At 40.2% G+C, this 24038-nt stretch overlaps 1 protein-coding gene across 3 annotated transcripts in view; it reads right to left on the bottom strand.

The window, feature by feature from the left end:
• The window catches only part of rcan2 (regulator of calcineurin 2), a 230238-nt gene that overhangs the window by 96593 nt on the left and 109607 nt on the right, over positions 1–24038 (bottom strand). The window contains exon 1 of one of the 3 annotated variants that reach the window (XM_052025199.1): positions 275–591. The exons of the other annotated variants lie outside the window; for them this stretch is intronic. Coding sequence (XP_051881159.1) covers positions 275–361 — 87 coding nt within the window. The 5' untranslated portion in view covers positions 362–591. Of the gene's footprint in view, positions 1–274; positions 592–24038 lie in introns of those variants that run through there. 3 annotated transcript variants of the gene reach the window in all.

The following is a 24038-nucleotide window of genomic DNA, read 5'->3' as shown; positions in this document are numbered from 1 at the left end:
AGAGAATCAACTACCAGATGATCTAGTCCATAATTTGTTTTGTAAAGTACATTGGCTCCAGAAAAAAATAGAAGATACATTTTAACCTACTGTATGATCACAGTTACAGAGAAAAGAATCTTCATTACTTCTGTACTATGTAAAACATATCCTGTACAAGACTGTAATAGTTCACAGCTGTATTCAGTCCAGATGGAACTTAACTATCACACTAACTGCCTAGCCTAAATATTTAGAGAAGGTTGACAAAATTAGATAATATTAAATAGTATACCTTTATCTCTTGGCTGGTAAAAACTTCCACATCGACCAGACAGGCAAGCAGAGTAGAAAGCTCACAGTCCATGTTAAGGGCTGGCATCCTCCCATTCACCAAAACTGCACTCCTTGGTAAAGTGCACTTCACAAACTAACTGGGCAAGCTGTGTCAAGAATTAAACTACAGAAGTCTACTGCTAGAAGCTTTGTAGCCTGAAGCCAATGTGCTGCTGCCTCTCAGCCAGTAAGTGGCTGATTCTGTCTCAGAGCCCTGACTCTGTCTACTGCAGCAGAAGGAGGACTGAACAGCACTGAACACCCTCTCTCAGTAATGACATCACTGCCAGACTGACATCAGCCAAATTCATTTTTTTAAGACTTTTATCTTGAGGGTGTTCAGTGAAGCAAACTGAACATGATTATGAGTTAGGCCTATCCATCAAAACAATGTTGCCTGCCACAGTGCAGGCTCTGACTCACACCTACAGTAATGCGCCACTCAAATGCTTACACTCACACACTTAAAATAGTCTACCATAGCATTTCTCCATTACAATATTAAGTTAGTGGATGACTTTTAACTTAAGACATCATTCTATGATATTTTTAGCATTAGATTACTTCTTCACCTTAAATAAAAATATGTAATTTTCATTGGCTGATTTCCAAAGCACTGGAATGTTTCCTCTTAAATCACAACCATTATAAGAGTAAAATACACACAGTTGCTGTGGCTTTCATTCCACTGAATGGAAGCAACTCCACTCAATTTCATGATGTTTTTCTCACTACGTCATAAAGAAAATTAATACTTTTATAAATATGTAGGCTGCAGACATTCTGACAGGTTCTTTGACAATGATTTTTTATTTAAGAAACTACAAGTCTGAGGCTGTTTTTCTGAGAGAGAACACTTTATTTAGAAAGGCTTTTGCTTGCTCAGGCACTGGATCCAGCTCTAGCAATGCAACAGGAACAAACATTTGCTCCCAGGCTAAACAACCTTTGTGTTCCTGAAATGGATGAATGCTCAGGGCAAGAGAGTCTGCAACTAAATGTCCTGCATGATAGGTTGGTCCAGAAGGTCAGGGCACAAAATATCCCAGGCATGTTGGTGAACCGGATCCAAACATTGGCTAGGTGATAGGAGGCATAGGAGGCAGAGGGTAGTGGTGGCTGGGTGTTTTCTGACTGGAAATCTGAAACAAGTGATGTACCGCAGGGTTTGGTGCTGGGAACTTTGTTGTCTGTAAGATATATAAATGACTTGGGTGAGAATTTGTAGGGAGTATGATCGGTAAGTTTTCAGATGACACCTGCTGGAGTCATATATAATGAGGAAGTTATTTAAAGATACAGCAGGGCATAAAGTCAGCTAGAAAGTTGGGCCGAGCAGTGGTAGATGGAATTGAATCCAGGCATGTGGAAGATAATACACTTTGGGAGGTCAAATTCTGTTAAGAAATATAGAGTAAATCTCAGGGACCTTTGGAGTGTTGATGTACAGAGAGACCTTGGGGTACAAGGCACAGGTGGATAGGGTAGTGAAAGAGGCATTTTATTATACTTGCCTCGATAGGCCGAGGCATTGAGTATAAGATTTGGGGCATCATATTGCAGATGTATAAAATATTGTTTAGACCACACATAGAATATTGCGTATTGTCCTGATTACCAGACTACATAAAGTATGTGGTAGCAATAGCGAGATTGCAGAAGAGATTCACCTGGATGTTGCCTGGAAAGGAGAGCTGTAGTTATAAGGAGAGATTGGATAGACTGGGTTTATTTTCACTGGAATGTAGGAGGCTGAGGGGTGACTTTGCAGAGGTTTACAAAACTATAGGGGGCATGAATGGGGTAGATAGTCAGAATTCTTTTCCCAGGGCAGGAAAGTATTGGTACTGGTTTTGGTTTATTATTGTCACTTGTACCGAGGTACAGTGAAAAACTTGTCTTGCATACCGATCGTACAGGTCAATTCATTACACTGTGCAGTTACATTGAGTTAGTACAGAGCGCATTGAGGTAGTACGGGTAAAAACAATAACAGTACAGAGTAAAGTGTTGCAGCTACAGAGAAAGTGCAGTGCAATAAGGTGCAAGGTCACAACAAGGTAGATCGTGAAGTCATAGTCCATCTCATTATAGTCTTATCTCAGTGGGGTAGAAGCTGTCCTTAAATCTGGTGGTACGTGCCCTCAGGCTCCTGTATCTTCTACCCGATGGAGGAGGAGAGAAGAGAGAATGTCCTGAGTGGGTAGGGTCTTTGATTATGCTGGCTGCTTTGCCAAGACAATGAGAGGTAAAGACAGAGTCCAAGGAGGGGAGGCTGGTGTCCGTGATGCGCTGGGCTGCGTCCACAACTCTCTGCAGTTTCTTGCGATCCTGGGCAGAGCAGTTGCCATACCAAGCCGTGATACATCCAGATAGGATGCTTTCTATGGTGCATTGATAAAAGTTGGTGACAGTCAAAGGGGACAAACCAAATTTCTTTAGCCTCCTGCGGAAGTAGAGGCACTGGTGAGCTTTCTTGGCTGTGACATCTACATGATTTGACAAGGACAGGCTGTTGGTGATGTTCACTCCCAGGAACTTGAAGCTCTCAACCCTCTCGACCTCAGCACCATTGATGTAGACAGGTGCATGTACACCACCCCCTTTCCTGAAGTCAATGAACAGCTCTTTTGTTTTGTTGACATTGAGGGAAAGGTTGTTGTCATGACACCATTCCACTAAGCTCTCTATCTCCTTCCTGTACTTCGCCTCATCGCTGTTTGAGATACGGCCTACAACGGTGGTATCATCTGCAAACTTGTAGATGGAGTTAGAGCAGAATCTGGCCACACAGTCATGAGTATATAGGGAGTAGAGTAGAGGGCTGAGGACGCAGCCTTGTGGGGCACCAGTGTTGAGAATAATCGTGTCGGAGGTATTGCTGCCTATCCTCACTGATTGCGGTCTGTTTGTTAGAAAGTCAAGGGTCCAGTTACAGAGGGAGGTGTTGAGTCCTAGGTCTCGGAGTTTGGTGACAAGCTTGCTTGGGATTATTGTACTGAAGGCAGAGCTGTAGTCAATAAACAAAAGTCTAACGTAGGTGTCTTTACTGTCCAGATGCTCCAGAGCTGAGTGTAGGGCCAGGGAGGTGGCATCCACTGTAGACCCTAAAGGGCACAGGTTTAAGGTGAGAGGGGAGAAAGTTAAAGGGGATCTGAGGGGTAAGTTTTTCACACAGAGGATGGTGAATATTTGGAATGAACTGCCAGAGGAGGTAGTGGAGGCATATACAACTACAACGTTTAAAAGGCATTTGGACAGGCACTTGGATAGGAAAGGAGTAGAGGGATACAGGCCTAATGTGGGCAAATGGATAGGCATTATGTATTGGCATAAGGGCCCATTTCTGTGTTGTAAGTTTCCATGATTCTATAGGCTCATGTCTGAAAACAATCAATCCAACCATTTCTGGATCTTTTGTACAAATTTCCTGCCCACTATTTCCCTAATAAATTATACATAATTCCAACTCATGAATTAACCTTCACCCAAATACACTTCAATGAAAAAGGCACTATTTTATGATCCTTGCAGTACACCTTTTTTTATTCATTCAAGGGATGTGGGCTTCACAGGCTGAACCAGCACTTAATTGTCCATCCCTAATTTCCCTTGAGAAGGTGGTGGTGAGCTGCCTTCTTGAACTGCTGCAGTCCTTGAAGTGTGAGTATACATACTTCACTGTTACAGAGAGGGTTCCAGGATTTTGACCCAGCAACGATAAAGGAATGGCAATATATTTCCAGGTCAGGATGGTGTGTGGCTTGGAGGGCAACTTTCAGGTGCTGGTGTTCCCATGCTTTTGCTGCCCTTGGTAGACACCGTGGTTTGGAAGGTGTTGTCTAAAGAATCTTGGTGTGTTGCTGCTGTTCATCCTATAGATGTTATAAATAGCTGCTACTATGTGCTGGTGGTGGATTGAGTGAATGGTTGTGGATGGTGTGTCTATCAAGCGAGCTGCTATGTCCTATATGGTGTCGAGCTTCTTGAGTGTTGATGAAGCTGCACTCATCCAGACAAGTGGAGAATATTCCATCACACTCCTGACTTGAGTCTTGTAGAGTTAGCAGGTGAGTTACTCACTGCAGGATTCGTAGCCTCTGACCTGCTCTTGGAGCCACATTGTGTATATGGCTAGTCCACTTCAGTTTCTGGTCAACGATAACCCCCAGGATATTGATAGTGAGGGATTCAGTGACGGTAATGCCATTGAATGCCTGCGGGTGATAGCTGGAATTTCCCTTGTTGGATCTCGTCATTGCCTGCCACTTGTGTGGTGTGAATGTCACTTGCCACCTATCAGCTCAGGCGTGGATACTGTCCAGTTCTTACTGCATTTGGGTGTGGACTGTTTCACTATCTGAGGAGTTGTGAATGGTGCTGACCATTGTGCAATCATCAGCATAAATCCCTACTTTTGACCTTATGATTGAAAGAAGGTCATTGATGAAGCAGCTGAAGATGGTTGGGCCTAGGACACTATCCTGAGGAACTCTTGCAGAGATGTCCTGTGGCTGAGAAGGTTGACCTCCCACCACCACAACCAACTTCCTTTGTGCTATGTATGATTCCAACCAGTGAAGCGAATTCCCCATGATTCCCAGTGATTTTAGTTTCGCCAGGGCTCCTTGATGCAATACTCAATCAAAGTGCTGCTTTGATGTTAAGGGCACTTGTGAACAGTTATTCCAAATTCACCTCTGGAGTTGAGCTCTTCTTTTTCATGTTTGGACCAAGGCTGTAATGAGATTAGTAGTTTAAGTGACTTCAGCATTGATAATTGAAGTAAAAGATTCATTTTCCAGCAAGGCTTTGGCATCTGATCACCACGCCTGACGTAAATCATTCTACATGAGTGCACTCTTTCACTTTAATCTTCTGTGATTCAACTTGTGTGCTGTGATGCAATCTGACAGCAATGACGGCAGCAAGAAATGAGCATAAGCATTTTGTGGATTAAGGCTCAACATATCTGTAGCCTCTCAAGCAGGTCATGAGTGCATTCGGACTTGGTCCTGTATTGACAGGTTTTCTGTGACGCATCCATCAAAGTTAAAGTAGTACAGTAGCAACGTTTTTGAGAAAATTTATGTCCTAAGATAACACAGCCATCTAGTGTGCAACACAAAGCCCTGCATCACCATGTTCAGTAGTTTAGTTACTAAGTCAGTAAACCAGTATTAATTGTAAGTGTATAATTTGTTGTCTTATATATAACCTCAATACTTCCAATTCTGCCAGGCATTCTGTATCAACCTTCCTCTAAAAGAGAAAAACAACTCACTCTTTGGTAACCCCTCTCCAAGTATTGGGTTATATCAAGTACTTGAAATGTAGGGAATCTTGGCAACCAATTTGCAGAGATACTGTAGGTGTGACAATTAATTATGAAATAAATGATCCAATAATCTGCTATAAACACAATGTATAAATGTTGGCCAGAACGTCGATGAACAAGGACATCTATCAAATGGTGCCCTGCAGTGCTTTACATCATCTGAGAGGTCTCAATGAAAATATCATTTGAAACACATATAGTTTCAAACAAATCCCTCCCGATCTCTTACTTGTGAATAGTTGTAAAATTGTAATTGTAAGGCATGATGGGAAACTTGGATGAGCAAATTCTGTTAACTGCAGCAAAGTTCTTTGGGTTTTATTATTACCTGCGGACATGTTGCAGAATTTAGACAATATATAAATATCTTTTTGTTCAAACGGTCTTTCTGTAAGGTAACTATTAATGCAAATGTGTTGCCCTCTATGTTATTTAGAACAAAGCCAAGCCAGGACAAACCTGTGTTGCCATTAAGTTGGCTGAGGCAAAGGGATATGAACAATAGTTCACAAGGTCAGAGGTTTGCAGGAAGAATGGGGTCGGAATAGATGTGAATGATCTGTGTGAGGAAGCAAATGGTAAAGAATCGCATAATGATCATAAGGTGCTGACCTGAGTGGAGCTAAAAGGTTCTCACATGGAACAACTTCTTCTTCAAATACACTCACTTTCTCCAGATCAAAAATGTAACCATGGGAACTTGCTCAGGCGCAAGCTATGTCTGTCTTTTCATGGAATATGTGAAGCAGCTTTTGTTTCAGTCTTACTTGGGCCCCCTTCCTCACCTTGATGCTACTTCCTGCACTCATCCATAACTGGAAAGTCTCTTTGCTTTTGCTGTGAATTTCCACCCTTTGAGATGTTTTCTTTCTTTCTGAACCATGGTTTCCCCTCCACCACAGTTAACCGAGCTCTGGACTGCATCTCATCGATTAACTGCACCTCTACTCTCAATCCCTGTCCTAGACAGAAAGAGAGAGCTCTACTGGTCCTCACCTTCCATCCCACCAGCGCCCATATTCAATGGTTCACCCTTTTCAATGTCTGCCACCCTCAATGACCTTCTACCACCAGACACATCTTCCCCTCCCCTCCCCTTTCAGCATTTCAAAGGAATCATTCACTTTATGATTCTCTTGTCTGCTCTGTCATCTCCACCAATCCTTCCCTTCTTATAGAAACATTCCCAGCAACCACTGGAGCTGCAACATCTGCCCAACTCCTTCCCAGTGAAGCAGAGATTTCTTTGCATTTCTTCCAATCTAGTGTGCTGCATTCACTGTTCATAATGTGCTCTCCTCTGCACTGGAGAAATCAAATGTAGATTGGGTAATCATTTTGTGGAGCACCTACATTTGGTCTGCAGGAATACCCTAAGCTTCCAGATGTTTGCCACTCTAATTCTCTTTCCCATTCCCACTCTGACCGATCTGCCTGTGGATTGCCACACTATTATATTGAGGCCCAATGTAGGCCTGAGGAACAGCACCTCATCTTCCATCTGTGTGTTTTGCGGACTTCAATTCAACACTGAATTCTGCAACTGCACGTAACTTGTTTTCTCTCTCTGTATCAGAATGGGCTGGCCCACCCATCTGCGATGTAGGCTCAATTAATCTCTCTCCATTAACATAGTCTAACCTACTGGACATGACAGTTCAGATCTGTATTTCACATCTTTTACATTGCTTTGGTCTCACTCTCTAATTGCCCTCATTTCATAGCTTTTATGAACAAAGGACTATGCACTTCCTTGTGTCTGCCCCCATTAACCCATCAGTCAGATGACCTGGTTCACAATCCTGGCCTCGCCCTACCAGAGATATTCCCTTTGTCCTATCCATCCCTCCTCCAGCCTCACCACAGCTTAATGTTAACTTGTTTTATCTCTTTCCAGTTCTGAAACATTAACTCTGTTTCCCTTTCCACAATTACTGCCTGACCTGCTGTGTTTCCAATATGTTCTGTTTTTATTTCAGATTTCTAACACCTGCAGATTTTTGATTTTCAGGAGCTAGAGGTCACCTGGGGTCTTGTGGTATTTTTGACCACATTGAATCAAGTTCAATTTTCCATCCATTTAACTTAATGAGCAGACAATAGAATCTTTTTTTTGTACATTATTCCCTTAGATAACTTCATGGCAGCCTCTTATTGTCTGTTATACTTTTTCCACCTTCTGGGCAATGGCTGTATTACTCCACTTTTGAGTGGGAGATAACTGGGTCAAACCTGGACTGAGGTGCTCAGCTCAGGATAGTTGGCTGTCCACCTTTAGCCATCTCATGTTTGAGTCCTGTCCACTGTAACAAATGGGGCCTAGGTATTAGCAGACCATCACCAAACCTGTACATTCCCTCATCTGAAGTATGTATATACACAATGCCAGTAAAGACTTTGAGAAAGATAGAGAGCACTAGTCAGTGCTTTGCCACTCCCTGCCTTGTTTGCAGAGGACAATTAGAACTACCATAATAGCTGAGATTGGATAGCAGCACAGAGCAGAGTTTGAACTTGGTTCAGAATGACACCACTGAGTGCCCTGCCAACGGAAACACCAGGGCAACCATCTCAACAACCAGAAATAAAGAATGTTACTTTATGGTATCTCAGTAATTTAGGGGAATGGAAAGGGTGACATTTCTGGTTTTAATAATTTGAGCACAAAAGTACAAACAGGTCAAAACAGAGGTCAAATATACTTTTTATACAGATCTATTTTTCTTCAGTATTTTCAAGAATTTGAGATTAATTTGAAATGCAAGAACTTCACTTTTTCAAACTCAACTCTGTAACCACTTGAGAACACAAAGACCTTTTCTCCAACTTTATCTTATCTAGAGAAGTAAACTCCTGTTAAGTTTATGATGGAGAGGGTCACAGGGTAAGGAATCTCAGAACATTGTTAGACAGAAATGTCAAATCCATATATATATATATATATATATATATATATATATATATATATATATATATATATACACACACATATATAAATAAACTGAACAGAAACAAATATTTGTAATTCTTGATATAAGCAGTTTCTCTGTCTACACTATATAAAAAAATCTAAATACACATTAAAGTTTTCACACTCTCCACTCTAACATGAAGATTCCACATAAAAAAAGACTTAATAGAAAAATCAGCACATGTGGTATTTATAATTTTTGTATGCTGTACATGTAAAAAAAACAGCTGGACAGCAATGCAAAAAATGCAGAACAGCTTTGGCTGCCAACCAGGTTTTATGAATAATCCAGAAAGGAATGTCAGACAGGGCTATGTAGTTAAATTATACAACTAGCAGAATAAAAATACAAAAATTAAGAGCCCTTAGCCAAACTAACTAATTATAGATGGTACTGGTTTGTTCTTTAAGGTTTCTAAACTGTGCCCACATCGAATCAGGTTCAATTTTCCATCCGTTTAACTTAATGAACAGAATACACTCTGTTTTTGTACAGTACTCCTTGGATAACATTTTTCTTCTATTCAAAGCTCAGTACCAATAGGGGAGTTTTCAGCCTTCAGAGGACAGCCCAACAGTGCCCTCTCTAACACATTCCATAGGGTTGGAAGGAGTCTGCTTCTTCTATCTGATCTCCTTATCGCAAAGAAATACTGATGTTCTATCAGAAACACATTCCCAATGAAAATATCCCAAAGAGAATGAAGTAATTTAATGCATTTTACATAGCCTTTACAGTTCCTGGCATTATAGGAGGCATCCAAGAACACAAGAAATCAGGACCTGGAGGAGGCCACCTGGCCCCCCAAGCCTGCCCCACCACTCAAGCTCCAGGCCTCAATTCCTGCTCTGTGCCAAATCCCCATAACCCTCAGTTCCCCAATCATTCAAAAATTATCTACTCCACTTTAAATTCTGCTCATGATCTGGCCTCCACAACTCTCTGAGGTAGAGAATTCCAGACATTCACTACCCTCTGCAAGAAGAAATTTCTACATACTTTGGTTTAAACGACTGTCCCCTCATTCAAGACTCTCCCACTAGTGAAAACATCTTGGCATCTACTCTGTCATGCCCCAGTAGGATGAAGATCTTTGATGTTTTAATAGGATCACCCTTCATTCTTCTAAGTTCCAAAGTACACAGACACAGCCTGTTTAACCTCTCTTGATAAGAGAATCCTCTCACCCCAGGAATTAGCCTGGTGAATCTCTTTTGGACTATCTAAGAGAGGATATAAAGGGGCCAAAAATGTCCGATCCATAAAGACTGGTTTCAACTTTTCATGAAAAACCGGTGTAATACTGGTCGATCATTGCCCTCCTCCTAAAGCACACATTACTCAAATCCAGCTGGAGGAAATGAGCTGGTGCACATTTCTGATGCTGAGCAGTAAATCTCAGCATATTTTTGCTTCATATTCTTTGATCCTCACAATTTGATGAATTCTACAGAGGACGTTAATCCTAGACTAAAATGGGCTCATGCAATCTACACCATCCCCGATTTTGAATAGCAGGTATATTTAGTGGTCTTGGTGTATTTTCCATTGGCATTTTCTCATGTCTGCAGGGAATATGACATGCAATCCTTGATTTCCTATTGATTTACCCAGATGAGATGAGGTGCACAGGGTGTATCAAGTTTCCACTTTCAACCATCTGCAAAACTGAATCAATTGCTGTTCCTGTGTCTTGCCACAGAAACCTTTTATAATACTCAGTATTTGCTCAGTAAGTAAAATAGGTACTGTGCTAGAAACATGCTTTAAAGTGGCATTGCGCAGGAGGAACACTTGTCACTGTGCATTAAGCATGAGTAATTCCAGCATGGCTTCATGGCTCGACCTGTTGAAGGGAAGGTGAGCACTGAATCCAGTGGCTCCAGTCATTGTGCATCTTGGGGCCACTGCACTGAATGGCAGCACAGGCAGTGGGACAAAATGGAAGTAGATGGCCTTGCACAATGGAGCCTGTTATTTCTAGGCATTAGTGTGGCACAATGCCAACTTTACACTTAAAAGATTAAGGGCACATCATACCAAAGTCTTACAGCACTGTGGCAAAGGCTATCTCAATGCTTACCAGCAGAGATGATGTGGTGGGATCCTCAAGCATTTCTCAGGGCAATAAGGCATCTCAAAAAGACCTCTCTTTTCATCATATACCATCATCCTCAGACCTTTTCCTCCTCCTGATGCTACTCTTTCAGACAAAGGCTGTGCTCTCATGATGGCAAGATTATTTGGCAGGTAGCAGGCAATGATGAATCGTGAGGTCCTCCCTGGAGAGTACCAGAGGATGTCTCTGAGTGATCTAAACAGCAGGGTCCCATTGCAGAGGCCAGTCATAATATGACAGAGGATTTATTTTCTTAATTGCAAGAGACAAGAAACTAAGCAATGTGAATGAATTACATACAAAAGAATTGCACAATATCTATTTATTTCTGCAGTGAATTGATTTGCTTTCAAATGTTTTCTGGATTGGATTTCATTCAATGTCACTTCAGCGAGAAATTATGTTCCAAGAATACACTACTCATTGTGTTCAGTTAGTTAAATTGTGACTTTAAATCTTAATTTGCCACACTAAAATGAATAATAATAATCCTTAGGAGATGTCATTAAATTGTTTTTGTCATTTAGATACCTCCCCCCCAAATGGGATCCTGAATATTCTTTGCAATTGAACAAATCCTCCCAAAATCATATTTACTTAAATAAAGTATAAATTATCTTCATTGTCCAGAACAATAGTTATCATCAGTGTATTACAAATGTTTCTAATTGGTTACCAGAAACCACTTGAAATCTTTGTGTGTCATACACAAATCTTTGTGTGTCTTAGGAGATACTGAACCAGATTATGCTTGATCAAACTGTGCTAATCCCACGACCAGTTTTGATACCCTTGGGCTGGGCTGTGCTGGGCTGTGTTGGGATCACACACTCCATTACCTTTCCATGAGGTGGAGCAAGCCCCAAGATACAGCTACATCTCAGGCAGTTGGAACCCAACAGCCCACTCCCAACTCCACCCTGATAGCATTTGACAGCTTGCTATCAAAGGTATTTTCATGGTTTTTAGATATCTGTGAAATTCAGTTTCCTCAAAAAAATGTTAGAAAGCTAAATTAAGGGCAGCAAAGTGGCGCAGCTAGTAGAGCTGCTGCCTTATAGCGCCAGAGACCTTGGGTGCTGTCTATGCGCAGTTTGCACATTCTTCTTGTGACCATGTGGGTCTCCCCTAGGTGATCCAGTTTCCTCCCACATCCCAAAGATGAGTGGGTTGGTAGGTTAATGGGCCACTTTAAGTTGCCCCAAGTTTGTAGGTGAGTGGTAGAATTTGGGGAGAGTTGTTGAGAATGTGTGAAGAATAAAATCTGATTAATGTAGGATAAGTATGAAAGGGTGCTGTTGGTCACTGCGGACTTGGTGGGCCAAATGCCCTTATTCTGTGCTGTATGTCTCTATGATTCTACATTTGTTCATTTTGTTCATTTTTATTTCACTTCATATTTATGTTTTAAATTATTTTCAGTATATTTCTAACTAGATTTTTATTTCTTTAATATTTTTAATTACTTAAATTTGCTTAAATATTTCTAAATATCACAGGTATCTGAAAACTGTGCAAATGCCTTTAATAGCAGCAAGGTGGGTGGTAGCCATGGGATGGGGTTTAGGTTCCACTGCCCGGGTTGTCATTGCCATTCATAGCTTGCTCCTTGGCTGAAATAAAGCTGGCGGGCTAGATGTGAAATACATTCCCATGGCGCTATTGGATTCATTGGTGGGTTCTGACAGAATGGGAGATCAAATGTGCCTTCATCTAACCTCCAGCAAGTTTCCACATCAGAACTCGGTCTAGTCCATTATCAAGCTGTTAAATTAACAGTGTTCTGTCTGCCTCAATAGGTTTGAGATATGTCTAATTTTTGTCCATCAAAAATGTCATTGTTAATATCTTCTCATTGCTGACATTCTATAATTCTATTATAAATATGCTAGTCTGATATGTCTCTCCTGTGGCATAGATCGATGATGATAAATACCTTCCCATTACAACTTTGAACTTACTGTCATTCAACAAGCAGGTGGCTTTGCATTCAGTGAAGTTGCCAAACAGGTTGAAACTCTCTAGTCCTGCACCCTTGGGACCTGACTGGTGCCGAATGACAAAAATCCAGACCACAAAAAATTGCTTCCGATCATCTTCCTCTGAGCAGAACAACTTCTTTTTAAGTATAGACTTATCTGGGTCACCTAAGGGTTCTGAGAACTGTCCTTAATCCGAAGTCTTGGTAAGTCATAAATGCAGACAGCTGAAATCACAGTCAGCTGACTTTGCAAAAATTGCACAGGTAGGTTAATTTAGCTACAGATAAGTACAGAACTTAGTTAATTTTAGATCTTAGTTAGAATTAGTTTATTAGTAGAGATCTGTACTGCAGATTTGAAACATGCTGGCCCAAGAAATGCCGGACTAGAGAGTTTCAACCTATACCAAAAACTCAGGAATCTGCAAAAGAAAATAACTCAGGAAATGGACAAAAATTGTATTTATTATATGAGTAGATGTCTAAAGAAGAAGTAGTGATAGAAGTGACCAAATTATTGGTCAAAAAGGTGGGTTTAAAGCAGGTTCTTTTGAGAGGAGGACTAGAAGCTAGTGAGATGGAAGGATTTAGGGATGAGAGTCCATAATGTGAGGCCTGAATGTTTGAGGCAATAAACACCTGTGGTGGTGAAATAGTTAATAAGAGTCCAGGGCCCAAAAATTGTAAAGTTGGTGCACTGAAGTTCGAACTGTGGAAGTTTGCACATGTGGAGAGATGGTGAAGCCAGTAAATACAGGGATAAGGATTTTAAGTTTGTGGCAATTTTGATCCTGTAATACATAAAAAATATTCACTTAGTAATTGAATTTCTGGATCAACTCATATATTCTTACAGCACAGAGCGAGCCAACTTGGTCCATCAAGTCTAAGCTGGCCCTCGGAGAAATCCCATTAATCCTATTCCCCCAACTATTTCCCTGTAACTGATTCTTTCTCACCTGCCCGTCAACTCCCTCCTGATGACTACAGATGGTAATGATCACCAAAATGGCAACAACTTACTAATGGCATCACCAGAGAAAATACTGGGCATCCTAGAAGATGGCCACACTATAACCACCAGCCTGCCAAAAGAAGATTCTGTTGAACGTGCATGCACTAAACTCACAATGGAGTAGTAACTGCATATTTTGTTTGCATATTTAGTTTCCATTGACTTCAAGAAGGACAAAATCTTCATTCAGTCTCTTTTGAGATAAAAATCACTACATTTTCAGTACTGGTTTGTTCACCTACAAAGGATACAGAACAAATCATCACACAAAGGGTGCAGGGCATCAATAATCTGTCTTTAACCTGTGTTTCCCTTTACTTCCCAAGAGCCTGCTACAGACTGGAGAACAGAATCTGCTGAGTTTAGAGTTTACATGTTCCTTATGTCCCTCATGTCAATGTTTCCTGCTCTTCCCAATGACCGTATATTCAATGACTCTCGGTGCCATGTCCTGCCCAGAACGAATATTTGAATTGATTCTCAAACTCTAAAGTATGACTATAATTAGCAACATGATGCATAACAGAAATTTAATGTATTGTTCTATACATACAGCAAAGTTCCTTGTATTCCAAAGTTCCTTGTCAACCAACAAACCAGTACCTCAAATTTTATCTATGCTCCTGAAGGTAAAACAGTTAGACCAACACATAATTGTCTGTAACTAAACTTTATGGGGTTATGGGGTAGTTATGCCAGTTTTTCAGCACTGGGGGTGGGGGGGTGTTGTGATTGCTCAGAAATCCTGAGTGCAGGCTGAGATCCTGGTTTTCATTCCAGGTAGACGGGGAAATCTTTCCACTGAACTTGGGTCAGGTACCAGAGTCCCATTGATTTCAATAGGAGCAAAACGCTTCCTAGAGAAACACAGGTAGATTTTTTTATTGGTTTTAATTCAGTTAGTTTGAATGTGTTTAATTATATGTAAGTGCTTGTAAAAGATTTTAGCTATTTTAATTTAATAATTTTAAATGTTATAATCTTTTTTAAATTTTTTATTAATTCCAAAGTGTTTTTGAATGTGAATGGCAAAGGCTGTAAGAAACGGCTTATTCCAAAGGCAAACGACTAGTGAGCTCAGTCAGTGGAAGATCCCTTCAATATACAGTATTCAAGCATTTGTTACAATGGGCTTATGTTATGCATGCAAACAAAGTATGCTAAGTTGCCTGGTTAAGAGTTGTATGGCATGGAAAAGAAAACCTTAATACTCTTGGCGATTATACCTTTTCAAAGGTAAATACATTGAATGAATGAGTGAATCTACACAAATTATTTGAAGTGCTACCATGTACATAGTAAAGGTTGCCTGCAAAACCAAAGGTTCTGAATAGCACTTTGTATGTTTGACATCAATACAGATAGGCATTCTTTGAATTAACAGACCGTGCTGGCAGTAATTAGAGATCTTGTGAAATTTGTTTAAAAAAATTGTATTATAAAAGCCGAATAACCTATTTGCTGTATTTTTACTCACAGCTATTTATTAGTTGAGTAACATTAAGGATGGCAACACAATGTGACTGTTTACTTATGATCCTTATTTAGTTTACGTTAAAATTAAATCATTTTATGGATTCACAACATCATTAAATCATCTTTATAAATTTACAGACAGATTTCTTTGAGGAAGCCATACAAATGAAATTTATTGTCTTACTAAAATAGTTAAGCATTAAGATAATTATCTCTTAATATACTGAACCTCATCTCATTAACTAAGCCTTCAATAGTGAAAGTACATTCTGGTGATGAACAATCTTGGCAACTCTTTTTGATGGGCAATGAAATGTTAGACTATCATTATATTAACATCTGCTTTTTACAATTATTTTTTATTTGTTCTGACTTTATGATATGTGGACCTATTTGTCAGATACATACAATAAAATAACACCATCTATTAAAAACAGTAAACGAGCATTTCCAAAAACAAGAGTAACAGAAATCTAGACTTTCCATTTATATGGTATATCTCCTGAAGTTATATTAATTTACAACGAACTTATGTGACATAATCTACCTTTGAGTAACATACATTCAGTCCAAGAATGAATGTTGAGATCAGAGTGTCTGGCTGTTTCTACAGTGCATTCCAGCCCAGATCAAGCAATGTTTCAAGTAAGTTGGTGCTTGCAGCCGTATTGTGATGCACTGACTCCATAATAATATTTACAAATCAATAGACCAATGCCCAAAGTAAACTCTATTGCTATTTCAGAGGAACAATCCTATCAATTGCATTATTTGAGTAAGTTTTTCTTCCTCATTGCTGGCTGACTGTATACTTGAAAGGTAAGGCTTCTGCTCAGGCTATTTATTAAAAATGCTGCCCTGTGTGCTTCGTCTTTTGATTGTCTTCTTTCAGATGGAGGAAAATACCTCTGGTAACTCAAGTCCTTTGCATATTCCAGAATAATGAAAGACCCATAATGGTAGACCTATAATTCCAAATAGTGATGGCACAACGTACTCAATCCAACCTGACATCCACACTCGGCCTACATGTTAATCCCACAGTTGTATTTACCTGCAGCACCCACTGTGCTGAAGGCCTTCGCTCTGCCATCCTTCCACAAGGTGGAGAGGCTACAAGTGCCAACAAGGCCTCAGGCAGCAGAATCTGAAACATTGCTCCCAAAACCACTCTGATGGTCTGATAGCTCACTACTGTCAAAGGCAATTTCACTATTTTTAAATATCTCTGATATAAATAGGCATTTAATAAAACAGCTTAAATGGATGTAAGTAAATATAAATTAATACTTAATTTATCTAAAATGATTTTAAAACCTATATGTAATGTGAAATAAAGCAAAGTAAATAAAAAAATCTTAAACCAAAGTTATCATCTTAATGAAGTTTGGTGACCCCATTAAATGAACACGGTTAACACTTGTCCTCTGGTCATGACTGAGATAGACTGAGGGGTCAGAAGCCAAGTGTATCCAGTCTCTCAGCTCCATGTGGTCAAGGACCACTGCTGGACAATGGTGGTAATGAGCTAACTCCAGCCCATTGTCCAAAGGATACTGCTGGATCATTTCCTAGAATTGAAGCCCATCAACCTTCAGAATGTTGCAGATTGATTTGGGGCATTTCCAGAACTTTCATCATATTAGATAATCACTCTTGTGAAACAGCATCTTCCACACTCTTAGATAAATTCCTATATTCTGAAGAGTGTTCACAAAGTACAAAAAAGTAAATATATTCATTTTGTTGAGAAAGTCTTAGAGCCACTAGAGTCATTCCCAAGCAACACACAAAAAGCACTGGAGGAACTCAGTGGGTCCAGCAACAGGACAGGTGTCCTGATGAAGGGTCTTGACCCGAAACGTTGACTGTCCATTTCCCTCCATAGATGTTGCCTGACCCACTGAGTTCCTCCAGCTCTTTTTGTGTGTTGCTCCAGATTCCAGCATCTGCAGTCTCTTGTGCCTCCAGAGACATTCCCAAAATGTATTTGGAAGTTAAAGAAATTCTTACAATAGAATGTAACATTTCAGACAAATTAAGGGTTTCAAAACTGTCAGGAAACAGTTCTTTGATTGATGTTGTTGTACGGGACGAGTGAAGCGAGTAAAGGGAACTGGCAGACAATGTGAGCTATGATAAGTTATGTACATACTCATGAGAATCGTTTGAGGGAAAATGTGTGATTCAGGATCTTCAGTAAACACAAATGGGACAGTGCAGCTAAATTTTCAATTCTGCTTTCTCAAAGGGAGTTAAGCTCATTGGGAGTAAGTTTGGAGTATCAGCTCTGTCTTTTAGCTGAATTCTCATAGCTGTTCTCCTGGAGGTTCAGAATCACAGAATTAACCTGGTTAATTTGTTTCTAACTAAAGTCATACTTCTCCCTAATCTCCAGCAAGTTACCCAAATGGTACATGAGTTACAGAACACATCAATTCCAATCACTTTATTTAATATATAGACCCTACCAAATTTCAAACGTTTAACAATCTGTTTCCTAAAATATTGTTCATCCAAAAACTTCACAAAATAAAAATCGGTGTGCATTTAAAATATAAAAAAGTGACATTTAAAAAGGATGTTCATCTATTTATCTTATCAAACCCATGCCCTGTTTCTACAGACTGAAGCAATCTCAACCAGTGACTCAATTATTTTCATCTGCTGAAGCAAAGCAGACATTAATCCCAAAGGAGAATCAAGAAAGTCCTAAAATATTCATTCACCTTTACAGCACTGGCCTTGTGCCCCCACTGCCTCAGCAGCACAGTAACCACTGGGATCAACCATCAGTCATATATTGAATGGAGGAAATCCATATTATTGGATGCTGAGGCATAGACTGGAAGTGCCATGGGGTGAATGACAGGGGCGACAATTGGGCTGGAACAACAGGTCAGGGCTGTGTTGGGCTCGAAGGCATTTGGTCTGCTCACCAGGCATGATCCAGGTTCACTGAAGCCTCATAAAGTAATCCCACCGTAGAACATAGCCTCACTTCTTTTAGTGCTGTATGGTATCACATGGTTTACAATACTATCATCCATAATTGTGCCACTGTAGCCTCTGGACTTCTGTACAATACATACTATACATTGCCATGATTCTTGTACAGTGCTTATAACACCTTTTATAGAGGGTCCCCTGATACAAAAAGAGTAGCAGAATTATTATCTCCAGGGTTACACCAACAAATAGAGCAATCCTCTCCATGGACATTCTTCACCTATCCCTGCATTTGTTCTGAAATGTTTTCTGTCAAAAGTCTGAAAGCTGTTCAACACTGGCCATTTCTCTTTCAGCTCATAATCATGGCGGATAAGTGAGTGCCAATCCAACAATTTTCCTGGCCTTGGTTACTGCAGAGATCTTCAAAGAGCCAACTGGCTGCAAAACATACTTGGGCTGGCAAATACCAGGAAATTTCTGAAAAAAAATCTAAATATATGCCCTATCTCATGCTTCCATGGAAGAAGATTATATTTCCTCTCTATGCCTAACTTATTTGCTTGATTTTAAGTTCTTGCAGTGCAGATGGGCATCCACTGGCTTTATGCTGAGATGGTTCTTAGTTAGTGACTGTGGTCAGGAGTAGACACAATCTCAGAGCAAGCATCCGTAGCATAACAAAAGGTGATACTGCTACACTGCTGGTAAATGCTATAATATCTGCAAAACATAGGCACTTCTAACAAGGGTGTTTATTCTAATTCTTACAGCAAGAAACTCAGTAGACAAGCTACTTAATCATGTATTTAAATCACTGGAACCTTTGACCACATGATTCATTTGCATAATTATACAAAAATTCACCACAGCATGCGGATTGTTTCAATCAGATACCCCACTTAAATCTGATTATTAAGCAAAAGTAAATTTATCTTCACAATTAAGCAGGAAGTTGCTTAAAAATCTCAACTTCACTGAAGCAAAAAAACAGAATATTCTGTGAAAAAAAATGTTCCATGCTATCATCCTTGCACTCCCCATAATGAAGGGACATTCAGAGCATTAGCTTTCATTTGCATTGCACTTTAGAATCAAACAAAGGGAACAAGTTTTTAATCCCAAAATCTAATTAGCATACTGCCTATTTACTATGAATTGGTTCCAGGTTTTATTGCTGCCTGACACAATTGCTATGTTATATATTAATATAGGTACAATATAACCATATAATGGCCTTTCAGTGTGACTTTGAGTGATTGTGAGCTGATTGGGTAAAGCATCTCTTTGATTAGTAGATGTGAAAAAAGGGCATTGTTTACATAATGAGTTAGGACTGTCACATACAGGTTAATACCCCAAGCAGGATGCATGTAGCTTAACATAGGGTCCTATTGGGAACTGTACAATATCACTATATACAAAAAGACTGCCGTAAATGTGAGAATCAATGGCAAGGCTGGCATTTATTCTCCACTCCTAATTGCCTTTGAACTAGATGACTTGCTGGGTCATTTTAGAAGACAGCCAAGAGTCAACCACATTGGTCTGCATCTGGGAACACATGCAGGCCAGACCCTGGACAGTAGGCAAAAGGCCTTGGGCATGTCTGAAATTTGTAACAGGAGGGCCCGTGACAAAACAGTATTTAGCTTCAGCACCAGAATTTCTAGGCCAAAAGGATTTATTGAGTAATTTGTAGTCAGTGTTCACTTTATGGTGAAGCCATTGTCTTACGCATTATCAATTTTTCTGATTTTCATTCCACTAAACAGCTACTTTTAATAATCCTTCAGTCTTTATTGTACTATAACACACAATTTGTTGCTGAACTCACATCAACAAGAGAATCCAGGAATTGCTGGTAGGACTCTGAATGCACACCTTTGTCAAATCCAGCAAACTTACCCATTAAGGTTTTGGTGGACTTCCAGTTGAAGAAAAAGAGAGCTGATGTTACTTTAGGCACATTTTTGTGTGAACCATGTGTACTGTGCACAGAATAGACCCCACTATCAAAAGACCCAAGGCTGTTTGGAAATCATGCCTGGAGGGACGTAAATATAATGTGGATGAACCACTGGTGCCTGTCACATCTCCAAGAGCTGGTGTCATTGTGGCCTGCAATGTATCATAGATGAATCCCGAGATACAGTAAAGTGACAAATGCATCTTTGCTCCTCCTGATTTCACAGTAATTTTATTTTGTTTTGATGTGACACTTTGAAGGTGGCCACTGCAACCTCCATAAAAATTCTCAATAGATCAGGCCCAATGCCTGCTCCATTCTATGCAGGTTAATTTGGCATGGAGGCTCTAAAACTGGCCAGGACCCTCACTTCTAAATGTAAGGGGACTGAGATTTGTTTTAGGTAGTGGGCAGGGAGCCTGATAAATGGTCTGACCAAGTTTCAGGTTGAGCATGTTTAAGGTTTGGATGTGCAGTCCCTGAGAACAGCCAGTGTTGCATCCATCTTACACATGCCAATTTTGGGGACCAACATCCCCAGAACACTTGAAAGACACCAGATCAGACAAATTTTCTGGAGGTGTAGCAGTGTTCTAAGACAGGCGTTCCACCATTCCATATATAAATGAGGGGCTTGGCTTCTGCAGTAAGCTCCCTCTTTGAGATGTACAAGGCAAAAACTGTGTTTGCTCTGATCAACTATATTGACTGAGAACAGTAAGTACTGCAAAATCAGAGGATCAGGACAGATGCTTAAGTTTTAAGGGAGTTGATACCATGTGGTGGAGCACTGGAGAAGAGGAGGAAATTAGTCAGAATTAAATAAGTGGGATCCCATCTGAGGAGGAGCATTTTTAAAACATAGTTGAGCCAGGAGTGACATGGAGGGTACTATGCCTGGCATACACTAATTTCGCAGCAAATTGCCATAAGGACCACTGAAAGAAACACAGTCCTATGTGTCCAACTTTCTACCCTGGAATGCCTGAATTAAAAGAGTGATGCAGCAAGATCCACAATATAGGTTCAAAAGTGAAATAGAGAAATATTTGAACAAGAAAAATATTAGAAAAGGAAACTTGTCAGAATAGAATTAATTGGAAGGCCCCTTCACAGATCTGGTGTTGTTCTATGAGTCAGGTGGCCTCCTGTGCTGTAGGCCCTGTTTATCACTCTAGGTAACAATATTATCTCACCTTGCGGCACAGGCACATGGCATAGGTTATGACAAATCATGAAAAGAAACAAGAATTACTTCCAAGTATATTTTCAATATGGCCAGCTGTTTTTGAAGCAGGAATAGCACTAATTACATGCAAGACTTATTTAGACTTGAGTTGATTACTCAAATGTTCTTGCTATAGCAACACTAACTTGTCAAAGAGTGCTAACAGTTCTAAAAGGGCCACAACAGGATTGCCGTTGATGCAGCCCTGGGAGTCAATCTGACTGGCGATCCTGCTATCAGCATTCTTCCAGTAAACCCAACACCATTGTGGTTACCAGTGGGAGGACCCATGACTTTGGTGGAAGAAGAACAGCTTCAGATGTGCTGGGTCAACCTCTGACTTATAGAGGGTTTTGTTGAAGTGTTTGGAATGGTAAGATTCATTACTTAATATTACTGCAGCCACAATCATAGTATCTTTATCACAATTAATTCCATTTTGTTCCCACCTGCTGTCTCATAATGAAAGGAGTGAATCTAAATGAATACTCAACATGATTGATGTTAAGAAGCTTTCAGCTCCTTCTTCAACACAACCATTGTTTAATGCAAAGATTCCATGATCTCAGCCATCGATAAAACCAATCTTCCTTTTTCTTATCACTAACAGGATTTGAATTTCCATGGGAAGTCTGCCATAACCATAGTGCAAAAACAAAGATGTAAGAGATCTTCATAAGATTTTGATAAGAACGATGACTTGACTTCAGCGGTAGACGGTCCAGGGGTTGGAGGGGTTGGTACTCCTGTTAAATGCCAAATTCAGGGACCAAGGGTGAAGTTTAAAATTAGGATGATCAAAAGGAAACAGATAAAATGGGCATAATTTCATTGGAAAAGAGTAATGGAGCAGTGGAGCAGATTGGCAGCAGTGGGATGACATGGAACATTTTGAAAAATGGAAAAGGGACAGGACAAGCAGTTTCAGAATAATGATTAATTTCAGAAAAGTATAATCAAGCTTATAATTTCAAGTATGGTTGTCATCCTGTAATCCTACCTTAATTTAAAAGTGCCACATGTACTGAAAAGATTACTAATGGTTTATAAAGCTTGCTCTGTGTTTGAAGCACGGAAAGATAGAACCATCCTAATTCAAAAAAAAAGTGACCTGATGCATAGTCACCCTAACATTACAGAATCACTGAAATTTACAGCAGAGAACAAGGCCATTCGGCCCACTGTGTCTGTGTTATTTTCTAAGTAAGGTACATCCAGGGAGTGACAACTTCTCATTTGCTGACTCCCACTTTGTCAGAGCACATCTGAGCCTGGTTAGAGAACGATACTTGACTGTACCATGTAACATCCACAAAAGGTAGAGAGCAAGAAGGCCCCAAGGTGAAGAATGCCTGTTTGTAATCTTTGGCTCTAAATATTTTCAGCAGGACCGGCCCTCAGTGTAGTAACTCTGACCAGCAGGGTGACTTGTGGGGTAAGTCACAAGAAATTTTTATTTCTTTCAACACAATTTTACGTAACAGGAAAAAATCCCAGAAGTCCTGTGATAAAGCAAAAGGAGACGGCCATCAACCTTGTTCGGCTGTGGGCCTTGGTTTCAGCTCTGGCCCCATTGCCTAAACTGTCGTAACCATAGTTGCATTTTCACTCAGGTAGGCCTTGGTTAATTTGTCTTGGTTCCCTTTTCAGCATCTCCTGGTTTTCCAGAATAAAATGTTATAACTCAGACTGGAGGCTGGATTTTCCTAATTCAAACCCTAACAATTGAAAGGGGGCACTTCTTTCCCTTGGTGAAGGCTCATTCAGTATGGAATAGTGTATTGAGCATTTTATTCTGGATGCAGAGTAAAACTCCCTTTTTGCTACCCCATCAAGCTCACTAATGAAGGCACAGTACAAGGTTAGATCAAGAGGAAAGCCCTCTTCCTCGACATTATCCCAACAAATTCACTCAGGTGAGATACAGCACAAGGTCAGACACAGAGTAAAGCTCTCCTTACACTGTCCCTTCAAACATACTCCCAGGCAGTGGCAGCATGGGTTAGATACAGAGTGAAGCTCCCTCTACATTACCCTATCACACACTGCCAGGGCAGGGGCAGCAGAGGTGAGATACAGAATGAAGCCCCCCTCATTTCCCTAGTACACACTTCCAGGGCAAGATCAGCAGGGACTAGACACAGAGTGAAGCTTCCCCTACACTGTCCCATCACATGCTCTTGAGGGGTGGGGGGGCAGCATGGGTTAGACACAGAGTAGAGTTCCATTCACACTGTCCTGTCACACACTCCCAGGGAACAGGTTAGACACAGAGTAAAGCTCCATCGACACCATCCTGTCATACCCATCATTCACAAACTATGTCAAATTGCATCTCACACATTAAACAATTCAGAGCTTAGAAAATAAATGAACCTGAAATCTCAGGGCCACACGGAATCTGTCCTTTTACTTCTCTGATAGATAAAGGCACTGACTGGTAATATTTTATTTCAATCTTATTTAATTAATCAGTAGAAGCTGGGATTTGAGTTTAACCTTGAGGTTTGTTATGGTGCTGAATAAAAATCATTTGAAAATTATATATTACCAGAAATATCTACAGTTTGTCACAGCTGCAATGATGAATCTTGTTTATCATTTTACATTGAAATGTGTTATCTGTATGAAAAGATGCAATGAGGATGAATTTTCCTGCAGCCTTTAGAGTGGCAG

This window comes from Pristis pectinata, chromosome 10 (genome assembly GCF_009764475.1).
Source record: "Pristis pectinata isolate sPriPec2 chromosome 10, sPriPec2.1.pri, whole genome shotgun sequence".
NCBI classification, from domain to species: domain Eukaryota; kingdom Metazoa; phylum Chordata; class Chondrichthyes; order Rhinopristiformes; family Pristidae; genus Pristis; species Pristis pectinata.
Note: the sequence above shows the minus strand (reverse complement) of the source record. Positions and strands in the feature narration are given on the sequence as shown.